Source organism: Salmo salar, chromosome ssa15 (assembly GCF_905237065.1).
Source record: "Salmo salar chromosome ssa15, Ssal_v3.1, whole genome shotgun sequence".
Lineage (NCBI taxonomy): Eukaryota > Metazoa > Chordata > Actinopteri > Salmoniformes > Salmonidae > Salmo > Salmo salar.
Window position 1 is genome coordinate 97382917 of NC_059456.1, and position 22712 is coordinate 97405628.

At 41.5% G+C, this 22712-nt stretch overlaps 1 protein-coding gene across 2 annotated transcripts in view; it reads right to left on the minus strand.

Annotated features, from left to right (window-relative positions):
- LOC106572725 (disco-interacting protein 2 homolog B-A) overlaps positions 1–22712 on the minus strand; it is a 142600-nt gene that overhangs the window by 38238 nt on the left and 81650 nt on the right. For both annotated transcript variants that reach the window (XM_045696379.1, XM_045696380.1), the window contains exons 12-23: positions 21996–22105; positions 16954–17056; positions 16367–16525; positions 15946–16065; positions 15381–15495; positions 13556–13695; positions 9731–9867; positions 8377–8457; positions 8055–8182; positions 7674–7788; positions 6165–6366; positions 5939–6051 (exon numbers count right to left, since the gene is read on the minus strand). In XM_045696379.1, the coding sequence (XP_045552335.1) occupies positions 5939–6051; positions 6165–6366; positions 7674–7788; positions 8055–8182; positions 8377–8457; positions 9731–9867; positions 13556–13695; positions 15381–15495; positions 15946–16065; positions 16367–16525; positions 16954–17056; positions 21996–22105 (1523 nt within the window). The remainder of the gene's footprint in view (positions 1–5938; positions 6052–6164; positions 6367–7673; positions 7789–8054; positions 8183–8376; positions 8458–9730; positions 9868–13555; positions 13696–15380; positions 15496–15945; positions 16066–16366; positions 16526–16953; positions 17057–21995; positions 22106–22712) is intronic.

Sequence of the window (22712 nt, forward strand, 5' to 3'; positions counted from 1 at the left end):
TTATACGTTTGTCATTAGGACTACGGTAAATAAGAAGTAGAGACAGAACAAAGCTTCTGTTATACGTTTGTCATTAGGACTACGGTAAATAAGAAGTAGAGACAGAACAAAGCTTCTGTTATACGTTTGTCATTAGGACTACGGTAAATAAGAAGTAGAGACAGAACAAAGCTTCTGTTATACGTTTGTCATTAGGACTACGGTAAATAAGAAGTAGAGACAGAACAAAGCTTCTGTTATACGTTTGTCATTAGGACTACGGTAAATAAGAAGTAGAGACAGAACAAAGCTTCTGTTATACGTTTGTCATTAGGACTACGGTAAATAAGAAGTAGAGACAGAACAAAGCTTCTGTTATACGTTTGTCATTAGGACTACGGTAAATAAGAAGTAGAGACAGAACAAAGCTTCTGTTATACGTTTGTCATTAGGACTACGGTAAATAAGAAGTAGAGACAGAACAAAGCTTCTGTTATACGTTTGTCATTAGGACTACGGTAAATAAGAAGTAGAGACAGAACAAAGCTTCTGTTATACGTTTGTCATTAGGACTACGGTAAATAAGAAGTAGAGACAGAACAAAGCTTCTGTTATACGTTTGTCATTAGGACTACGGTAAATAAGAAGTAGAGACAGAACAAAGCTTCTGTTATACGTTTGTCATTAGGACTACGGTAAATAAGAAGTAGAGACAGAACAAAGCTTCTGTTATACGTTTGTCATTAGGACTACGGTAAATAAGAAGTAGAGACAGAACAAAGCTTCTGTTATACGTTTGTCATTAGGACTACGGTAAATAAGAAGTAGAGACAGAACAAAGCTTCTGTTATACGTTTGTCATTAGGACTACGGTAAATAAGAAGTAGAGACAGAACAAAGCTTCTGTTATACGTTTGTCATTAGGACTACGGTAAATAAGAAGTAGAGACAGAACAAAGCTTCTGTTATACGTTTGTCATTAGGACTACGGTAAATAAGAAGTAGAGACAGAACAAAGCTTCTGTTATACGTTTGTCATTAGGACTACGGTAAATAAGAAGTAGAGACAGAACAAAGCTTCTGTTATACGTTTGTCATTAGGACTACGGTAAATAAGAAGTAGAGACAGAACAAAGCTTCTGTTATACGTTTGTCATTAGGACTACGGTAAATAAGAAGTAGAGACAGAACAAAGCTTCTGTTATACGTTTGTCATTAGGACTACGGTAAATAAGAAGTAGAGACAGAACAAAGCTTCTGTTATACGTTTGTCATTAGGACTACGGTAAATAAGAAGTAGAGACAGAACAAAGCTTCTGTTATACGTTTGTCATTAGGACTACGGTAAATAAGAAGTAGAGACAGAACAAAGCTTCTGTTATACGTTTGTCATTAGGACTACGGTAAATAAGAAGTAGAGACAGAACAAAGCTTCTGTTATACGTTTGTCATTAGGACTACGGTAAATAAGAAGTAGAGACAGAACAAAGCTTCTGTTATACGTTTGTCATTAGGACTACGGTAAATAAGAAGTAGAGACAGAACAAAGCTTCTGTTATACGTTTGTCATTAGGACTACGGTAAATAAGAAGTAGAGACAGAACAAAGCTTCTGTTATACGTTTGTCATTAGGACTACGGTAAATAAGAAGTAGAGACAGAACAAAGCTTCTGTTATACGTTTGTCATTAGGACTACGGTAAATAAGAAGTAGAGACAGAACAAAGCTTCTGTTATACGTTTGTCATTAGGACTACGGTAAATAAGAAGTAGAGACAGAACAAAGCTTCTGTTATACGTTTGTCATTAGGACTACGGTAAATAAGAAGTAGAGACAGAACAAAGCTTCTGTTATACGTTTGTCATTAGGACTACGGTAAATAAGAAGTAGAGACAGAACAAAGCTTCTGTTATACGTTTGTCATTAGGACTACGGTAAATAAGAAGTAGAGACAGAACAAAGCTTCTGTTATACGTTTGTCATTAGGACTACGGTAAATAAGAAGTAGAGACAGAACAAAGCTTCTGTTATACGTTTGTCATTAGGACTACGGTAAATAAGAAGTAGAGACAGAACAAAGCTTCTGTTATACGTTTGTCATTAGGACTACGGTAAATAAGAAGTAGAGACAGAACAAAGCTTCTGTTATACGTTTGTCATTAGGACTACGGTAAATAAGAAGTAGAGACAGAACAAAGCTTCTGTTATACGTTTGTCATTAGGACTACGGTAAATAAGAAGTAGAGACAGAACAAAGCTTCTGTTATACGTTTGTCATTAGGACTACGGTAAATAAGAAGTAGAGACAGAACAAAGCTTCTGTTATACGTTTGTCATTAGGACTACGGTAAATAAGAAGTAGAGACAGAACAAAGCTTCTGTTATACGTTTGTCATTAGGACTACGGTAAATAAGAAGTAGAGACAGAACAAAGCTTCTGTTATACGTTTGTCATTAGGACTACGGTAAATAAGAAGTAGAGACAGAACAAAGCTTCTGTTATACGTTTGTCATTAGGACTACGGTAAATAAGAAGTAGAGACAGAACAAAGCTTCTGTTATACGTTTGTCATTAGGACTACGGTAAATAAGAAGTAGAGACAGAACAAAGCTTCTGTTATACGTTTGTCATTAGGACTACGGTAAATAAGAAGTAGAGACAGAACAAAGCTTCTGTTATACGTTTGTCATTAGGACTACGGTAAATAAGAAGTAGAGACAGAACAAAGCTTCTGTTATACGTTTGTCATTAGGACTACGGTAAATAAGAAGTAGAGACAGAACAAAGCTTCTGTTATACGTTTGTCATTAGGACTACGGTAAATAAGAAGTAGAGACAGAACAAAGCTTCTGTTATACGTTTGTCATTAGGACTACGGTAAATAAGAAGTAGAGACAGAACAAAGCTTCTGTTATACGTTTGTCATTAGGACTACGGTAAATAAGAAGTAGAGACAGAACAAAGCTTCTGTTATACGTTTGTCATTAGGACTACGGTAAATAAGAAGTAGAGACAGAACAAAGCTTCTGTTATACGTTTGTCATTAGGACTACGGTAAATAAGAAGTAGAGACAGAACAAAGCTTCTGTTATACGTTTGTCATTAGGACTACGGTAAATAAGAAGTAGAGACAGAACAAAGCTTCTGTTATACGTTTGTCATTAGGACTACGGTAAATAAGAAGTAGAGACAGAACAAAGCTTCTGTTATACGTTTGTCATTAGGACTACGGTAAATAAGAAGTAGAGACAGAACAAAGCTTCTGTTATACGTTTGTCATTAGGACTACGGTAAATAAGAAGTAGAGACAGAACAAAGCTTCTGTTATACGTTTGTCATTAGGACTACGGTAAATAAGAAGTAGAGACAGAACAAAGCTTCTGTTATACGTTTGTCATTAGGACTACGGTAAATAAGAAGTAGAGACAGAACAAAGCTTCTGTTATACGTTTGTCATTAGGACTACGGTAAATAAGAAGTAGAGACAGAACAAAGCTTCTGTTATACGTTTGTCATTAGGACTACGGTAAATAAGAAGTAGAGACAGAACAAAGCTTCTGTTATACGTTTGTCATTAGGACTACGGTAAATAAGAAGTAGAGACAGAACAAAGCTTCTGTTATACGTTTGTCATTAGGACTACGGTAAATAAGAAGTAGAGACAGAACAAAGCTTCTGTTATACGTTTGTCATTAGGACTACGGTAAATAAGAAGTAGAGACAGAACAAAGCTTCTGTTATACGTTTGTCATTAGGACTACGGTAAATAAGAAGTAGAGACAGAACAAAGCTTCTGTTATACGTTTGTCATTAGGACTACGGTAAATAAGAAGTAGAGACAGAACAAAGCTTCTGTTATACGTTTGTCATTAGGACTACGGTAAATAAGAAGTAGAGACAGAACAAAGCTTCTGTTATACGTTTGTCATTAGGACTACGGTAAATAAGAAGTAGAGACAGAACAAAGCTTCTGTTATACGTTTGTCATTAGGACTACGGTAAATAAGAAGTAGAGACAGAACAAAGCTTCTGTTATACGTTTGTCATTAGGACTACGGTAAATAAGAAGTAGAGACAGAACAAAGCTTCTGTTATACGTTTGTCATTAGGACTACGGTAAATAAGAAGTAGAGACAGAACAAAGCTTCTGTTATACGTTTGTCATTAGGACTACGGTAAATAAGAAGTAGAGACAGAACAAAGCTTCTGTTATACGTTTGTCATTAGGACTACGGTAAATAAGAAGTAGAGACAGAACAAAGCTTCTGTTATACGTTTGTCATTAGGACTACGGTAAATAAGAAGTAGAGACAGAACAAAGCTTCTGTTATACGTTTGTCATTAGGACTACGGTAAATAAGAAGTAGAGACAGAACAAAGCTTCTGTTATACGTTTGTCATTAGGACTACGGTAAATAAGAAGTAGAGACAGAACAAAGCTTCTGTTATACGTTTGTCATTAGGACTACGGTAAATAAGAAGTAGAGACAGAACAAAGCTTCTGTTATACGTTTGTCATTAGGACTACGGTAAATAAGAAGTAGAGACAGAACAAAGCTTCTGTTATACGTTTGTCATTAGGACTACGGTAAATAAGAAGTAGAGACAGAACAAAGCTTCTGTTATACGTTTGTCATTAGGACTACGGTAAATAAGAAGTAGAGACAGAACAAAGCTTCTGTTATACGTTTGTCATTAGGACTACGGTAAATAAGAAGTAGAGACAGAACAAAGCTTCTGTTATACGTTTGTCATTAGGACTACGGTAAATAAGAAGTAGAGACAGAACAAAGCTTCTGTTATACGTTTGTCATTAGGACTACGGTAAATAAGAAGTAGAGACAGAACAAAGCTTCTGTTATACGTTTGTCATTAGGACTACGGTAAATAAGAAGTAGAGACAGAACAAAGCTTCTGTTATACGTTTGTCATTAGGACTACGGTAAATAAGAAGTAGAGACAGAACAAAGCTTCTGTTATACGTTTGTCATTAGGACTACGGTAAATAAGAAGTAGAGACAGAACAAAGCTTCTGTTATACGTTTGTCATTAGGACTACGGTAAATAAGAAGTAGAGACAGAACAAAGCTTCTGTTATACGTTTGTCATTAGGACTACGGTAAATAAGAAGTAGAGACAGAACAAAGCTTCTGTTATACGTTTGTCATTAGGACTACGGTAAATAAGAAGTAGAGACAGAACAAAGCTTCTGTTATACGTTTGTCATTAGGACTACGGTAAATAAGAAGTAGAGACAGAACAAAGCTTCTGTTATACGTTTGTCATTAGGACTACGGTAAATAAGAAGTAGAGACAGAACAAAGCTTCTGTTATACGTTTGTCATTAGGACTACGGTAAATAAGAAGTAGAGACAGAACAAAGCTTCTGTTATACGTTTGTCATTAGGACTACGGTAAATAAGAAGTAGAGACAGAACAAAGCTTCTGTTATACGTTTGTCATTAGGACTACGGTAAATAAGAAGTAGAGACAGAACAAAGCTTCTGTTATACGTTTGTCATTAGGACTACGGTAAATAAGAAGTAGAGACAGAACAAAGCTTCTGTTATACGTTTGTCATTAGGACTACGGTAAATAAGAAGTAGAGACAGAACAAAGCTTCTGTTATACGTTTGTCATTAGGACTACGGTAAATAAGAAGTAGAGACAGAACAAAGCTTCTGTTATACGTTTGTCATTAGGACTACGGTAAATAAGAAGTAGAGACAGAACAAAGCTTCTGTTATACGTTTGTCATTAGGACTACGGTAAATAAGAAGTAGAGACAGAACAAAGCTTCTGTTATACGTTTGTCATTAGGACTACGGTAAATAAGATGGTGATTGTTGGTAAAAGCAGCTGTGCTCCATTCCTGGTGTTGGTGAGTATTGAAGACAGACCGTAGTGTTTGTTTTCACACTTTAGGGCCGACACCTTGCTGGCTCAGTGGGGTCTTACCTTCCTGACCAGACCCTCTTCCTCCACCACGCCCAGCTCTCTGCCTGCAGCCTGGGCCATCCTGTTTCCTGCTACCAGGTTACCAACCATGATGGAGGCCGGGCCCACTCCAACTATAGTACGGAGAGGAGAGGAGAGGAGGGTTAGAGGTACACACCTACTACAGTGTCAAGTGTCACTGTGTCAGAGATATAGACAATCATTACAGCCACACACACACCAATACCTGGTTGTTTCTGCCGTGGTTTGGGCAGGTTGGTAACACAGGTGTGCGGACAGAGGAGGATGTTACAGGGGTGCAGGTTCCCCTCTAGGAAGTTCTGTTTGGTCTCAGAGATGTGGATCCCACCCAGGGGGGTCTTGGGTAACGTGTTGGCTGGGACCAGGGCTAGGCAGTACAGACCCACCTGGTGGATACTGTCTATAGCCTATAGAGGAAAACACATGATATACTGTTTATGTGATTCCAGTACTGTTTGCACTGTTGTTAGGTGTGCTACCTATAACAGGGTAACGTGTTGGCTGGGACCAGGGCTAGGCAGTACAGACCCACCTGGTGGATACCATCTATAGCCTATAGTAGACAGAACACACGGCTTACTGTTAAATCGGCGGTGTAAAGTACTTAAGTAAAAATACTTTAAAGTACTACTTAAGTAGTTTTTGGGGGCCTCTCTACTTTGACAACTTTTACTTTACTACATTCCTAAAGAAAATAATGTACTTTTTACTCCATACATTTTCCCTGACACCCAAAAGTACTTGTTACATTTTGACAGGAAAATGGTCCAATTCACACACTTATCAAGAGAACATCCCTGGTCATCCCTACTGCCTCTGATCTGGCAGACTCACTAAACACAAATGCTTTGTTTGTAAATGGTGTTTGAGTGTTGGAGTTTGCCCCCGGCTATCTGTCTGGTTTGATTAATATAAAGAATTTTAAATGGTTTATACTTGTACTTTTGATACTTAAGTATATTTTAGCATTCCATTTACTTTAGATACTTTAGTACATTTAAAATCAAATACTTTTACTGAAGTAGTATTTTACTGGGTGACTTTCACTTGAGTCATTTTCTATTATGGTATCTTTACTTTTACTCAAGTATGACAATTGAGTACTTTTCCCACCACTGCTGTTAATGTACTTCTACTACTAACTTAAAGCTCAATATGTAACTTTTTGGGCGACTCAACCAAATTCACATAGAAATGTGAGTCATAGATCTGACATTCTCATTGAAAGCCAGTCTAAGAAGCAGTAGATCTGTTATGTGCGCTATTTCTATGCTTCTGTTTTAAAGTTTCATTTTGGAGTTGTTTTTTTTTTACTTCAAAAAGCTGAAAATACAATATTTTTGGTAATAGAAAAGATATTTCACATCTGTTTATATGGTACAATGATTATCTACACTATACTAGCTTGTTTCGCCACATAAACTGAAATTAGGCAAACTATTAGTTTCCGCAACCAGGAAATGGCGAAGCGATTTCTGCATATTGCACCTTTAACCTAAAAAGTGCACACTGATAGATAACTAGAAAGAAACATATGGAGATTGATTATAAAGGTGTGGGGTGAGTTGGACAAGTGAAGATAAATGATAAATAGATGGAAGGATAGATAATACCAGGTACCTATAGTAGATATGAGACAATATGCATCTTCAGTAGTGAGATAGATATATTTATAGAGGAGAGAACACACACGCGCACACATAAAAACATGTACCTGTAGTACTCTGCTCATCCACTGGAAGCTGTCCTCTTCACTGGCGTCTGGTCTTTGTTCTGCTACAATCACTATCCTCTCATCATAGAACACCGTCACAGAGAACACGGCGATCCTACACCAGGGAGAGAGTCAGTCAGCAATAACACACACAGCCCACAATAACAACCTACTCTCACACCAGAGAACACCGTCACAGAGCACACAGTGATCCTACACCAGGGAGAGGGAGTGACAAGACAGCACGGCACACTCTCACGCTTTAACACCTCAGCAGAATGACTGTGGCACTCACCTGTTTTGACAGGCTCCACAGCCAAAGCACTCACACCTTACCAACTAGGCAAAACACACCATAAGGACTGCACTCATGACACTCACCTCCCCCTGTAGACTGTTTTGACAGGCTCCACGGCCAGGGCTGTGGCCACCAAGTCATCAGCATTGTGTCGTCTACCACTGACCGTCAGGAGCCCTTCGTTCTTCCCCACTACAAACACCAGACTTCCCTGTGGAGTTAGGGAGGGGAATAGCAGGTCACAAAGCAATGTCACTATTTATTTTCATTTTCTAGACATCAACAGACACAGAGACACCAAAATTCTATTCTACATTGACATGTTTTGTTGATATAAAGTAGTTGTGCATAGCTATAGACTGAATAGGTTAGGTAGGGCCTAAAATGACTGTCTTTCTATCTTACCGGCCCTACGAAGCCCAGCAGGCCAGTCCTAGTGAAGGGGATGTCTCCTATCGGAGCTCCAGCCTGGTTCACAGGAATCACCTGCACAGAGACACACTTTCAGTTATGGAGGTTACGGCATAATATATTACATAATGATCATCCTTTCAACCAATCACAACAACACGTTTAACTGTCAACAACTCCTCAACTCAGGTTAGAGAGACCAGCGTTGCAAAGGGAGGGTATATTACTGGAAACTTTAAGTTTACCAGTAATATACCAGAATTAACTGGCCCTTATGGGTACTTCAGATTATCACAGGTGTCTAATTATCTCTGGTCCCCTCTCTTGTAAAATACATGAAATAATTAAATAAGATACTGAACAAAAATATAAACGCCACATGTAAAGTGCTGGTCCTATGTTTCTTTAGCTGAAATAAAAGATCCCAGAAATGTTCCATACGCACAAAGTTTATTTCTCTCAAATTTTGTGCACAAATTTGTTTACATCCCTGTTAGTGAACATTTCTCCTTTGCCAAGATAATATCAAGATGCTGAATAAACAGCATGATCATTACACAGGTGCATATTGTGCGGAAAAAAAGGTGCAGTTTTGTCACACAATGCCACAGATGTTTCAAGTTGAGGGAGCGTGCAATGTGCGTGCTGACTGCAGGAATGTCCACCAGAACTGTTGCCAGATTATTGAATGCTCATTTCTCTACCATAAGCCACTTCCAACATTGTTTTAGAGAATTTGGCAGTACGTCCAACCGTCCTCACAATCGCAGACTACGTGTATGGCGTTGTGTGGGCGAGCGGTTTGCTGATATCAACGTTTTGAACAGAGGGCCCCGTGGTGGCGGTGGGGTTATGGTATGGGCAGGCATAAGCTACGGACAATTAACACAATTGCATTTTATTGATAGCAAATTGAATGCACAGAGATACTGTGACGAGATCCTGAGGCCCATTGTCGTGCCATTCATCCACCGCCATCACCTCATGTTTCAGCATGATAATGCACGGCCCCATGTCAAAGGATCTGTACCCAATTCCTGAAAACTGAAAATGTCCCAGCTCTTCCATGGCCTGCATACTCAGACATGTCACCCATTGAGCATGTTTGGGATGCTCTGGATTGACATGTACGACAGCGTGTTCCAGTTCCTGCCAATATCCAGCCATTGAAGAGGAGTGGGACAACATTCCACAGCAGGCCACAATCAACAGCCTGATCAACTCTATGAGAAGGAGACGTGTCAAGCTGCATGAGGCAAATGGTGGTCACACCAGATACTGACTGGTTTTCTATATATATAGAAATGCAGAAACTTGATGAGGGTTCAGTAAACAGTCCTCTCCTCACCTCGAAGGTGTTCTTGGTGACTCCAGGTAGACCGTAGTACATAGTTCCTCCAGCCCTGGAGTTCAGCACTATCTCTCCGATCTCGTCGGTCTTACAGAGCTGTGGAGGCCCGTCTGGCTTCACGATACACATCAGAGCTGAAACACAAGACATTATGACATTAGGGCTAAAAACACACATACTGTACATTAGAAACCAACTCCCAAAAGCATCTTTGGGTCCATGAATAAAATCAGCAGTGGGGGGGCACTACTAAGTTATATAGAATTGTTTTAAGGTCAACCCAAGGATAATTTTTGCTATTTCATTTTGAAGACCGCTAGAAGTATTAAAAAAATATATATATTATTTGATGAACATTTTTATTTGGCCTTAATGCTATTTTCCCATACAAAACACAATGAATAACAGATTCACGACACAGAACATCAGATAGCACCCCCAAAAAATTCTAAAAGAAGTTTGTTCTGAAATGTCAATCCTATATCTGAGTGATATAAGATCAGGAAACATTTGTTATTTTTTTAAATATGTATTTAACCCCTTATTTTTGTAACTAAACAGTCTCCATATACTGTATACCGGGGGACCTTCAGACGAGTCTTGTGAGGCCTGTGGACGTCCTACAGCCAAATAACTCACATTAATGTGTTTTGAGAGTCTCACCTTTGCACAGATGAGTCATATTAGTGTGTAGCCCAAACAGTTAGGACGCTATAGACAGAAGTTGGCAGATCGGCTGTACCGACTTCAGACCAGTCCCAAGACGCCTGTCGGGTCGTAGAGCAAAATGGAGAAGACCTTCGTGTTTGTAGGAGTCTGATCTGTCCATTTGTAGGACAAACCATTCGGACGCTACAGACGATTTTGTGAGACGACCAATTTACGAGATGTCTCTTGGTCTGACAAACACCGCTCTAGCTTGGTCACCTTCCACCGCAGATGCGGAAGTGTCACATAGGCGGATGCGGTGGAATGACATCTCAAGATTAAACGGATGGATTTTTTATGGGGATTTTGTTATTATGCTAATTAGATTTCTGTAGGGGGAGTGGACATCGACCTGGCTAAAACGCTGAGCAAAGTAGAATTAACACCAGGGAAGTGACATTGACAAGACACAGTTAAACCAGCACGGTTAAAGTCAGTCAGTAAGGAACAGAAAACACAAAGAGTGAGGTGTGTTATAGTGAAGTGTGGTATAGTGCTGTGGTGTGTTATAGATTGGTGTGTTATAGAGTGGTGTGGTATAGAGTGGTGTGGTATAGTGGTGTGGTATAGAGTGGTGTGGTATAGAGTGGTGTGGTATAGTGGTGTGGTATAGAGTGGTGTGGTATAGAGTGGTGTGGTATAGAGGTGTGGTATAGAGTGGTGTGGTATAGAGTGGTGTGTTATAGAGTGGTGTGGTATAGAGTGGTGTGGTATAGTGGTGTGGTATAGAGTGGTGTGGTATAGAGTGGTGTGGTATAGTGGTGTGGTATAGAGTGGTGTGGTATAGTGGTGTGGTATAGAGTGGTGTGGTATAGAGTGGTGTGGTATAGAGGTGTGGTATAGTGGTGTGGTATAGTGTGGTGTGGTATAGAGTGGTGTGGTATAGAGTGGTGTGTTATAGAGTGGTGTGGTATAGAGTGGTGTGGTATAGAGTGGTGTAGTATAGAGTGGTGTGGTATAGAGTGGTGTGGTATAGAGTGGTGTGGTATAGAGTAGTGTGGTAGAGTGGTGTGGTATAGAGTGGTGTGGTATAGAGTGGTGTGTTATAGAGTGGTGTGTTATAGAGTGGTGTGGTATAGAGTGGTGTGGTATAGAGTGGTGTGGTATAGAGGGGTGTGGTATAGAGTGGTGTGGTATAGAGTGGTGTGGTATAGAGTAGTGTGGTATAGAGTAGTGTGGTATAGAGTGGTGTGGTATAGTGGTGTGTTATAGAGTGGTGTGTTATAGAGTGGTGTGGTATAGAGTAGTGTGGTATAGAGTGGTGTGGTATAGAGTGGTGTGGTATAGTGGTGTGGTATAGAGTGGTGTGGTATAGAGTGGTGTGGTATAGAGTGGTGTGGTATAGAGTGGTGTGGTATAGTGTGGTGTGTTATAGAGTGGTGTGGTATAGAGGTGTGGTATAGAGTGGTGTGGTATAGAGTGGTGTGTTATAGAGTGGTGTGGTATAGAGTGGTGTGTTATAGAGTGGTGTGTTATAGAGTGGTGTGGTATAGAGTGATGTGGTATAGAGTGGTGTGGTATAGTGTGGTGTGTTATAGAGTGGTGTGGTATAGAGGTGTGGTATAGAGTGGTGTGGTATAGAGTGGTGTGGTATAGAGTGGTGTGGTATAGAGGTGTGTTATAGTGGTGTGGTATAGAGTGGTGTGGTATAGAGTGGTGTGGTATAGAGTGGTGTGTTATAGAGTGGTGTGGTATAGAGTGGTGTGGTATAGAGAAGTGTGGTATAGAGTGGTGTGGTATAGAGTGGTGTGGTATAGAGTGGTGTGGTTTAGAGGTGTGGTATAGAGTGGTGTGTGGTAGAGTGTTGTGGTAGAGTGTTGTGTTATAGAGTGGTGTGGTATAGAGTGGTGTGGTATAGAGTGGTGTGGTATAGAGTGGTGTGTTATAGAGTGGTGTGGTATAGAGTGGTGTGTTATAGAGTGGTGTGGTATAGAGTGGTGTGGTATAGTAGTGTGGTATAGTGGTGTGTTATAGAGTGGTGTGTTATAGAGTGGTGTGGTATAGAGGTGTGGTATAATGGGATGAGGTGTGGTATAGTGGGATGGGGTGTGGTATAGTGAGGGGTGTCATAGTGAGGGGTGTCCTAGTGAGGGGTGTCATAGTGAGGTGGGGTGTGTTATAGAGTGGTGTGGTATAGAGTGGTGTGGTATAGTGTGGTGTGTTATAGTGAGGTGGGGTGTGTCATAGTGAGGTGTGTCATAGTGAGGGGTGGTGTGTTATAGAGAGGTGTGTTATAGAGTGGTGTGTCATAGTGAGGTGTGTTATAGAGTGGTGTGGTATAGAGTGGTGTGGTATAGAGTGGTGTGGTATAGAGTGGTGTGGTATAGAGTGGTGTGGTATAGAGTGGTGTGGTATAGAGTGGTGTGGTATAGAGTGGTGTGGTATAGTGTGGTGTGTTATAGAGTGGTGTGTTATAGAGTGGTGTGTTATAGAGTGGTGTGTTATAGAGTGGTGTGGTATAGAGTGGTGTGGTATAGAGTGGTGTGGTATAGAGTGGTGTGGTATAGAGTGGTGTGGTATAGAGTGGTGTGTTATAGAGTGGTGTGGTATAGTGTGGTGTGTTATAGAGTGGTGTGTTATAGAGTGGTGTGTTATAGAGTGGTGTGGTATAGAGTGGTGTGGTATAGAGTGGTGTGGTATAGAGTGGTGTGGTATAGTGGTGTGGTATAGTGGTGTGGTATAGAGTGGTGTGTTATAGAGTGGTGTGTTATAGAGTGGTGTGGTATAGTGGTGTGTTAGAGTGGTGTGGTATAGAGTGGTGTGGTATAGTGGTGTGTTATAGAGTGGTGTGGTATAGTGGTGTGTTAGAGTGGTGTGGTATAGAGTGGTGTGGTATAGAGGTGTGGTATAGTGGGATGGGGTATAGTGGTGTGTTATAGTGGAATGGGGTGTGTCATAGAGTGGTGTGGTATAGAGTGGTGTGTTATAGTGGAATGGGGTGTGTTATAGTGAGGTGTGTTATAGTGAGGTGGGGTGTGTCATAGTGAGGTTTGTCATAGTGAGGGGTGGTGTGGTATAGTGGGATGGGGTGTGTTATAGTGAGGGGTGGTGTGTCATAGTTAGGTGTGTCAGTGAGGGGTGGTGTGTTATATTGTAGTTTAGTGAGTGGCGTACCTCCAGGCATCACATGGCCTACGTCCTGCACAGTGAGGGCAGAGTTCTTGTCCTCTGTGTTGACCCTGATGACCCCATGACTCAGCCCGCCCATGGAGAGAATGGCCCTGGCAGGGAGGGCTGTACCACGAGCACCAGGCCTGGAGGGGGAGTATCAGAAAGATCTCAGTGTATTGTGTAAGAGAGAAAATTAGAGAAAGAAAGAGAAAGAGGTAGACATACAGTGGGGAGAACAAGTATTTGATACACTGCTGATTTTGCAGGTTTTCCTACGTACAAAGCATGTAGAGGTCTGTAATATTTATCATAGGTACACTTCAACTGTGAGAGACGGAATCTAAAACAAAAATCCAGAAAATCACATTGTATGATTTTTAAGTAATTCATTAGCATTTTATCGCATGACATAAGTATTTGATCACCTACCAACCAGTAAGAATTCCGGCTCTCACAGACATGTTCGTTTTTCTTTAAGAAGCCCTCCTCTTCTCCACTCATTACCTGTATTAACTGCACCTGTTTGAACTCGTTACCTGTATAAAAGACACCTGTCCACACACTCAATCAAACAGACTCCAACCTCTCCACAATGGCCAAGACCAGAGAGCTGTGTAAGGACATCAGGGATAAAAATGTAGACCTGCACAAGGCTGGGATGGGCTACAGGACAATAGGCAAGCAGCTTGGTGAGAAGGCAACAACTGTTGGGGCAATTATTAGAAAATGGAAGAAGTTCAAGATGACGGTCAATCAACCTCGGTCTGGGGCTCCATGCAAGATCTCACCTCGTGGGGCATCAATGATCATGAGGAAGGTGAGGGATCAGCCCAGAACTACACGGCAGGACCTGGTCAATGACCTGAAGAGAGCTGGGACCACAGTCTCAAAGAAAACCATTAGTAACACACTACGCCGTCATGGATTAAAATCCTGCAGCGCACGCAAGGTCCCCCTGCTCAAGCCAGTGCATGTCCAGGCCCGTCTGAAGTTTGCCAATGACCATCTGGATGATCCAGAGGAGGAATGGGAGAAGGTCATGTGGTCTGATGAGACAAAAATATAGCTTTTTGGTCTAAACTACACTCGCCTTGTTTGGAGGAAGAAGAAGGATGAGTACAACCCCAAGAACACCATCCCAACCATGAAGCATGGAGGTGGAAACATCATTCTTTGGGCATGCTTTTATGCAAAGGGGACAGGACGACTGCACCGTATTGAGGGGAGGATGGATGGGGCCATGTATCGCGAGATCTTGGCCAACAACCTCCTTCCATCAGTAAGAGCATTGAAGATGGGTCGTGGCTGGGTCTTCCAGCATGACAACGACCCAAAACACACAGCCAGGGCAACTAAGGAGTGGCTCCGTAAGAAGCATCTCAAGGTCCTGGAGTGGCCTAGCCAGTCTCCAGACCTGAACCCAATAGAAAATCTTTGGAGTGAGCTGAAAGTCCGTATTGCCCAGCGACAGCCCCGAAACCTGAAGGATCTGGAGAAGGTCTGTATGGAGGAGTGGGCCAAAATCCCTGCTGCAGTGTGTGCAAACCTGGTCAAGAACTACAGGAAACGTATGATCTCTGTAATTGCAAACAAAGGTTTCTGTACCAAATATTAAGTTCTGCTTTTCTGATGTATCAAATACATATGTCATGCAATAAAATGCAAATTAATTACTTAAAAATCATACAATGTGATTTTCTGGATTCACAGTTGAAGTGTACCTATGAGAAAAATTACAGACCTCTACATGCTTAGTAAGTAGGAAAACCTGCAAAATCGGCAGTGTATCAAATACTTGTTCTCCCCACTGTATATGTACGTTGTTTACCTGCGTATAGCTACAGTGAGAGCTTCAGGAGAGGAGGCACATGGGCAGATGACCTCTGGCTTTAACCCGTGAGACTGGAACACATTGAGGAAGGCGTCGCATGACGACACAGACCCTGAAAGACAGCAGAAATGCATAACAATGTGTCAGCAATGTGCTTCCCTGTTAAGAATCAAACCGATTTTATGAATCCAATTGACCGGATCAGATGTTTCTCTTGGAAGTTGTGTGCACTGCATCTAGAAATACATATCACAGTGTACCAATAGAGGCACTGATGAAGACTATGGAAGGTCAATGTAAGGACAAATAATAGTTTGGGGAATAGATAAAGCAATCATGAGTCACGTCTACATGACTCACAGGACAGGTTGATGTGTCTCTGGTCTGTGTGTGTGTGTGTGTGTGTGTGTGTGTGTGTGTGTGTGTGTGTGTGTGTGTGTGTGTGTGTGTGTGTGTGAATGAATGACTCACAGGACAGGTTGATGTGTCTCTGGTCCGTGTGTGTGTGTGTGTGTGTGTGTGTGTGTGTGTGTGTGTGTGTGTGTGTGTGTGAACGACTCACAGGGGTTGGCGCCATCAGCTACTATGAGCATGCGTATGGAGGACAGGTTGGTGTCTCTCTGGTCCCTGTGAGCCATCATAGCCCAGTGGAGGTCACGACACTTCACCACGGCTACACGTGCTGCAGGGGAGAAACAAGAGGGACAGCTCAGGCTCACATCTCATCGCCTCAACACATAGTGCTAATTGTAATCGCTAATAATATGGGTCATGTTCATTAGGCACGAAACTGAGAAGAAAAGTCTGAAACAGGGAGGTAATATCATGTTCCTTCGGACAACGTCTTAAAACGTTTTGCTACAATGTTTCCTAATGAACCCGACCCAGGCTACCTTAATCCATAGCATGCAGTTTAGGATGCTAATGCGTGCTAGTGTCTATGCAGTTTACAATATAAAAGCTATAGCTAACTGTAGCCTTACCTTTGTGTATGTGGACTCTTTGCACCCAGGACATGGGACAGGCCTTCATGACAGCGTAGGGTACAGTGATGGTGTGGATCCTGTTCATGACACTGGTTAGCACCCCGTGCCACAAGCCCATGTCCTTCTTACAGTCAAGGACATTGACCAACGTTTCTCCTGAGAGAGTACACAAACATTTGAAATACTTTATTTCAATGCACATCACCGTCAGAAAGGATTCAAACATTTCAAAGGTTACAGATACATAGACACTTTAAGGATACCAACAGTACCTTCTCCATATAGCGAGGTTACCACAGGACACGTAACAACAGCTTTATATCACATGATAAGTCTACAATACAGCTGATTGAACTGTGGACAGGGAAACACTGTGTTCCAGGAACAGTCTTGCTGCCTGCCTGCCTCTGTGGATTCCCCTCATGGGATCTAATGTTCTCTGAGACAGAGAGAGGCTAAAGTGCCCTTTGTCTAAAAGCTGATCTGAGTGAGTATATGTATATATTTAAATATATATGAGAGAGCGCGCGAGAGAGAGGCTATAGGAGGACGGGCTCAATGGTGTGTGTTAATCATGCACTTACCTTCACAGTAGTTGCAGGCCTGTGTCAGGGCTTGACAGTGTGTCAACAAGGCTATTTTAGACACGGCTACTCCCATCACCGTCCCCTCTTTACTAGCCTTGTACTGAGAGAGCAGAACAACACAAAGTTAAAGAAGTAAATACAATCACAAAATAATCAGCGATACTAGGGCTTGTCCCCGACTAAAAACAAATCTTGGTCGACCAAGAGTCGTCTGCTCTTTCGACCAATCGATTGGTTGAAATTTGTATACGTATTTTTCCTTATATAGACACATCCTATGTGTTTTAATCATATCAACTATATGCACTGAGCTTGTCTGATGCTTTAAGCACACTGTTTGATGAAATAATTAAGACACACAAATGACGAGGGAGTCCAACCGCAATAGATTTGATTGTGCCGGGCCTGGCTCAGACTTGCTGTGTTGAAAAAAAAAGACAGTGAGTGTGTGTGACTAGCACCCATTGTCTCTCTCTCCTCCCTGCTGCAGCAACCACCACAGAACATCAATGTGCATCGCACTGTCCGTGTTAATGAAGATGCAACATAATTACAGCCATTTCTGACTGAAATCCCTCATTTGTTTAGGTAAAACATCGCCCAACTCTTGCTCTCTTTACGTGACACATGTATGCATCGCATGTGGACAATTTTATTTATTTAACCAGGCAGGCTAGTTGAGAACAAGTTCTCATTTAAAACTGCGACCTGGCCAAGATAAAGCAAAGCAGTGCGACACAAACAACAACACAGAGTTACACATGGGATAAACAAACATACAGTCAATAATACAATAGAAAAAGTGTATATACAGTGTGTGCAAATGAGGTAGGATAAGGAAGGTAAGGCAATAAATAGGCCATAGTGGCGAAATAATTACAATATAGCAATTAAACACTGTAGTGATAGATGTGCAGAAGATGAATGTGCAAGTAGATATACTGGGGTGCAAAGGAGCAAGACAAATAAATACAGTATGGGGATGAGGTAGTTGGATGGGCTATTTACGGATGGGCTATGTAGAGGTGCAGTGATCTGTGAGCTGCTCTGACAGCTGGTGCCTGAATTTAGTGAGGGAGATATGAGTCTCCAGCTTCAGTGATTTTTGCAGTTCGTTCCAGTCGATGGCACCAGGAATTGGCTTTGGGGGTGACCAGTGAAATATACCTGCTGGAGCGCGTACTACGGGTGGGTGCTATGGTGACCAATGGGCCTGACTTATAGCATATCTAAATCAAATCAATAAATTGGTCATAAACTCTGAACACCGTAACATGTGACAGCAAAATGGATGCAGAGGACGTGACAAACTCAAAATGGGAGAATGTTTACTGGTTGCTCAGGAGGTAAAGGGGAAGTTAGTTGTGGAAAATACTGCAGATCAAGAAAAATAAAGGTAAGGAGCAAGCGCTGTGTGCATATTATGTGTGCCAAACAGGTGCTGTTAGATTAATGTCATTTTTCTGACCGTTTGGAACAATGTAAACAACACAAAATAAATTAACATACCGTGAATACATTTTCCGAAATGGAACGGTTTAGGTCTATTTATTGTTTATGCTAATTATTCAACAGTGGCTTTATTTTATTTTAAATAAGTTCTTGATTGCGTTTCAAATCATGAATGACTCATATGCTGTGTGATGACATGAACAAATACATGATAGATTGATACAGTAGCCTGTAGAAGTATTGAAATATAGTCCTCAGTAAGTTACGGTATTAAGACTAAACAGGATGCTCTTACGCCTGCAGCTCGATGGTGGTTATATAAGGCTGCTATACCCTGCCTACTAAGGATAATGACATGACTTATTATTATAATAATGATGATCATAATAATAATAATAATAATCATAATAATAATAGGAAGGAGATCAAGGAAAAAGGAGGGTTATTATTATAAAAATAATTCTCTTGACAATTTGGAACAGTGTAAACACTAAATAAAACCAGAGAATTATTTATATATTTTTTACATTTATTTTATATTTCACCTTTATTTAACCAGGTAGGCCAGTTGAGAGCAAGTTCTAATTTACAACTGCAACCTGGCCAAGATAAAGCAAAGCAGTGCGACACAAAATACAACACAGAGTTACACATGGAATAAACAAAAGTACAGTCAATAACACAATAGAAAAATCTATATACATGGGGATGAGGTAGGTAGTTGTATGGGCTATTTACAGATGGGCTATGTACAGCTGCAGCGATCGGTTAGCTGGTCAGATAGCTGATGCTTAAAGTTAGAGAGGGAGATATAAGACTCCTGCTACAGAGAGGCGGCCAAACGAGGTGTTGGCTTTGGGGATGACCAGTGAGATATACCTGCTGGAGCGCGTGCTACGGGTGGGTGTTGTTATGGTGACCAGTGAGCTGAGATAAGGCAGAGCAAAGACTAGCAAAGACTTAGATGAGAAAAAGTGTAAAGCCTTTATTACAGCATTGCAAAGATTAAAAACGATTGTTTATCGAACATGTGGGTTGCGTGAGGCTTGGTGGTCACGGAATCAGTAGACTATTAAACAAACACTCAAACAGGCAAGAGAATCAGGTCTTATTTCTGTAGATACATATGGATGATTTTTAAAGCCAGGCACATTTAACAGTTAGGCTATTGATTATAGACCTAATTAAGTTGGGATTTCCTCTCTCCTGACTTTTCTTAGACAATAAAGTTAAGGGCTGTTTCCTCGTCTCCTAACTCCGCTGCTGCCCTCGCCGCATTGTTCTCAACACCAATATGCTGATTCACTTTGCTATTATGCACATAGCAACATTGTCTAGGAAAAGGCGCCAATTCAACAGCGCACTGATGTGTTTCGAAACCGGGGACACCTGACAGCGACCACTATCCAACACAGGAGAAAGAGCATTTGTTATAAAATAATATTTTTATTTGTGTTTTCACCATTGTTTTTTAATAATAAAACCATACGCAATTTCAGTAGCACGTCAGACTGATGGACTGTGCCATCCCAACGGCCTACACAATGCATCAGTCCACTCAGACAGGTGTCTTGTACACCATGAGTACAGTGGTTCCTCCTTTAAAAGTTGCGTCGTACTGCGGCACTACTAGCGAGCTGCCGCAGCATTCTGTGGCAGGTCATTTAATTCTTACTGCAAGTTATTGCTAGTTTGACCACCAGAGGGCATCTTTGAGAATCATTTGATAGTCTTCAGTATTGCCATTACCAAAGAATTTAAAACCTTTTTTGTAATAACATAGTATATGGGATTAATTTTAAGAAATTTGGCTTAAATATTATGGCGATTCTATTCAGAGAAAAACGAAAAACAAAACCCTCAGGGTTTCTGTTAGGATGGAATGGAAAATATGGCGCTGTACATTTTTTTACATTTACATTTTAGTCATTTAGCAGACGCTCTTATCCAGAGCGACTTACAGCAGTGAATGCATACATTTCATAGATTTTTTTTTCTGTGCTGGCCCCCCGTGGGAATCGAACCCACAACCCTGGTGTTGCAAACACCATGCTCTACCAACGAGCTACAGGGAAGGTTGGGAGTAGACTACAGGATTGGAGGATTGAAAGTCTTATTTATATCACTTCCCCTGTCTGATATCTTAACTTTTTCTATGTCACAAAATCAAAAAAAAAAAAAAGGTAGAAATGTCATGTTTTAGGTCATTAAAATGTACTGAGACTGGATAATCCCTGTCGTTTCTCCTAACTGAACTTTTATGTTCACTGATTCTGTTTGAGAGAACGAGAGGTTTTACCTACATAGCACAGCCCACATGGACATTTAATAATGTAGATAACATGGGTGGTGGAGCACGTAATAATGTCATTCATTTGGAACCGTTTTCCTGTATGTGGGTGGCAGAAATATTCACACTTCATCATATTGTTGCACTGTGCGCAACCTCTGCATTTATAGCTACCATTTGGAAGAGGACGTAAAAGAGCCTGGCTGATTTACTTTTGTGGCTGGCAGTTGGCATGGCCCAATTTATTGCGTAAATTGCGACCTCTCCTATATACAATAAGTGGTGGATTCTGAAATTCAGCAGGCAAAGCTGGGTCCGATGATAAAACATGCCAGTGTTTCTTGACCGCATCTCCCACTTTTCGCGAGTTCAAAGTATATGTAGTTGTGAACATTACAGAGTGTTCTTTAGCAGTTTTTTTTTGTAGCAGTTCATCTCGTGTTCCCCTTTCCACGTTAAAGATGCCAATTGATAAAGTGTTTTTAGCCACAAATCGGCCAAAACCCCAATTAATACATTTGGGCACAGTCGACAGCGTGCTGGACTTCGGGCTAGAATGTTGAGGGTTCGAAACCTGCTCCCTGCTTGTTTCATTACATTATTATGCCCGTCTCAGAGCAAAAAGCCTGTCATGTTTCTAGTCTGTTGCATAGTTACAATGTGTAATCATTGATGTCCCAGGAGCAGGAGTGGTAAACACTGTTGAAGTGTATAATGATTGAGTTTGATACACCTGGTATTGGATATGGCAGGGAAAAAACTTGCTAAATAGTGATTTTTGTAAATTTACTTTATGACCAAAAAATGTGCACAATCGTTTGTCTCTACATTAACTAACATATTCCTCTCAATTGTACATTTTTTGCTTGACTTGTTATAACTACATACATTTGCATCCCCGTAATGTTTTGTCAGCCATCTTTGCTGAAGTCACCAGGGAAAAATGTGTCATTGGAAGCACTCGATATGATTGGTCATATAAAAACCTTGGGACCCAAATGCATAATGAGTGCTCTAACTCCCCCTTGTGGTGGTCTGGAGCAATGAAGTCGTGACGCTGGTTACCTCTAAGTCCCGCGGTGTAAACTCACATCTTTTAAAGGAGGAACCACTGTACATGTCTTTTGTTGTTGTTGTTGTTGTTGCTCGACTAAAGGAATCTCGGTGGACCAACAGCCAGTCGACTAAATGGGGACAGCGCTAAGCGATACACAAGATAAAAAAACAGACACAAAACGACAAACTAGCATTTTTTTTCTCCATAAAATACCCACACAATGTTCAGGACATGTCTCACCTCGATATAAGCTGTGTCTGTGTTGGCGGTGGGGATGTGGGGCTGCCAGTCTTTAGATGGCTTGGTCAGGTATTTGGTGTCTGTCACAACCCACTTCATACGGGGCCAACCTGGGAGGCAGAACAACAACAGCATAATGTATACACAGGCCAATACTAGTCAGTTTGACGACCGGACAAAGATCCACGTAGGATGGAAAAGTTGTAGCGATTAAAAGGTGGTGTTAGGAACATTAGTGGGCATACGTCTACCCGTCCGCATGACAACGGGCGTCTACCCGTCCGCATGACAACGGGCGTCTACCCGTCCGCATGACAACGGGCGTCTACCCGTCCGCATGACAACGGGCGTCTACCCGTCCGCATGACAACGGGCGTCTACCCGTCCGCATGACAACGGGCGTCTACCCGTCCGCATGACAACGGGCGTCTACCCGTCCGCATGACAACGGACGTCTACCCGTCCGCATGACAACGGACGTCTACCCGTCCGCATGACAACGGACGTCTACCCGTCCGCATGACAACGGACGTCTACCCGTCCGCATGACAACGGACGTCTACCCGTCCGCATGACAACGGACGTCTACCCGTCCGCATGACAACGGACGTCTACCCGTCCACATGACAACGGACGTCTACCCGTCCACATGACAACGGACGTCTACCCGTCCACATTACAACGGACGTCTACCCGTCCACATTACAACGGACGTCT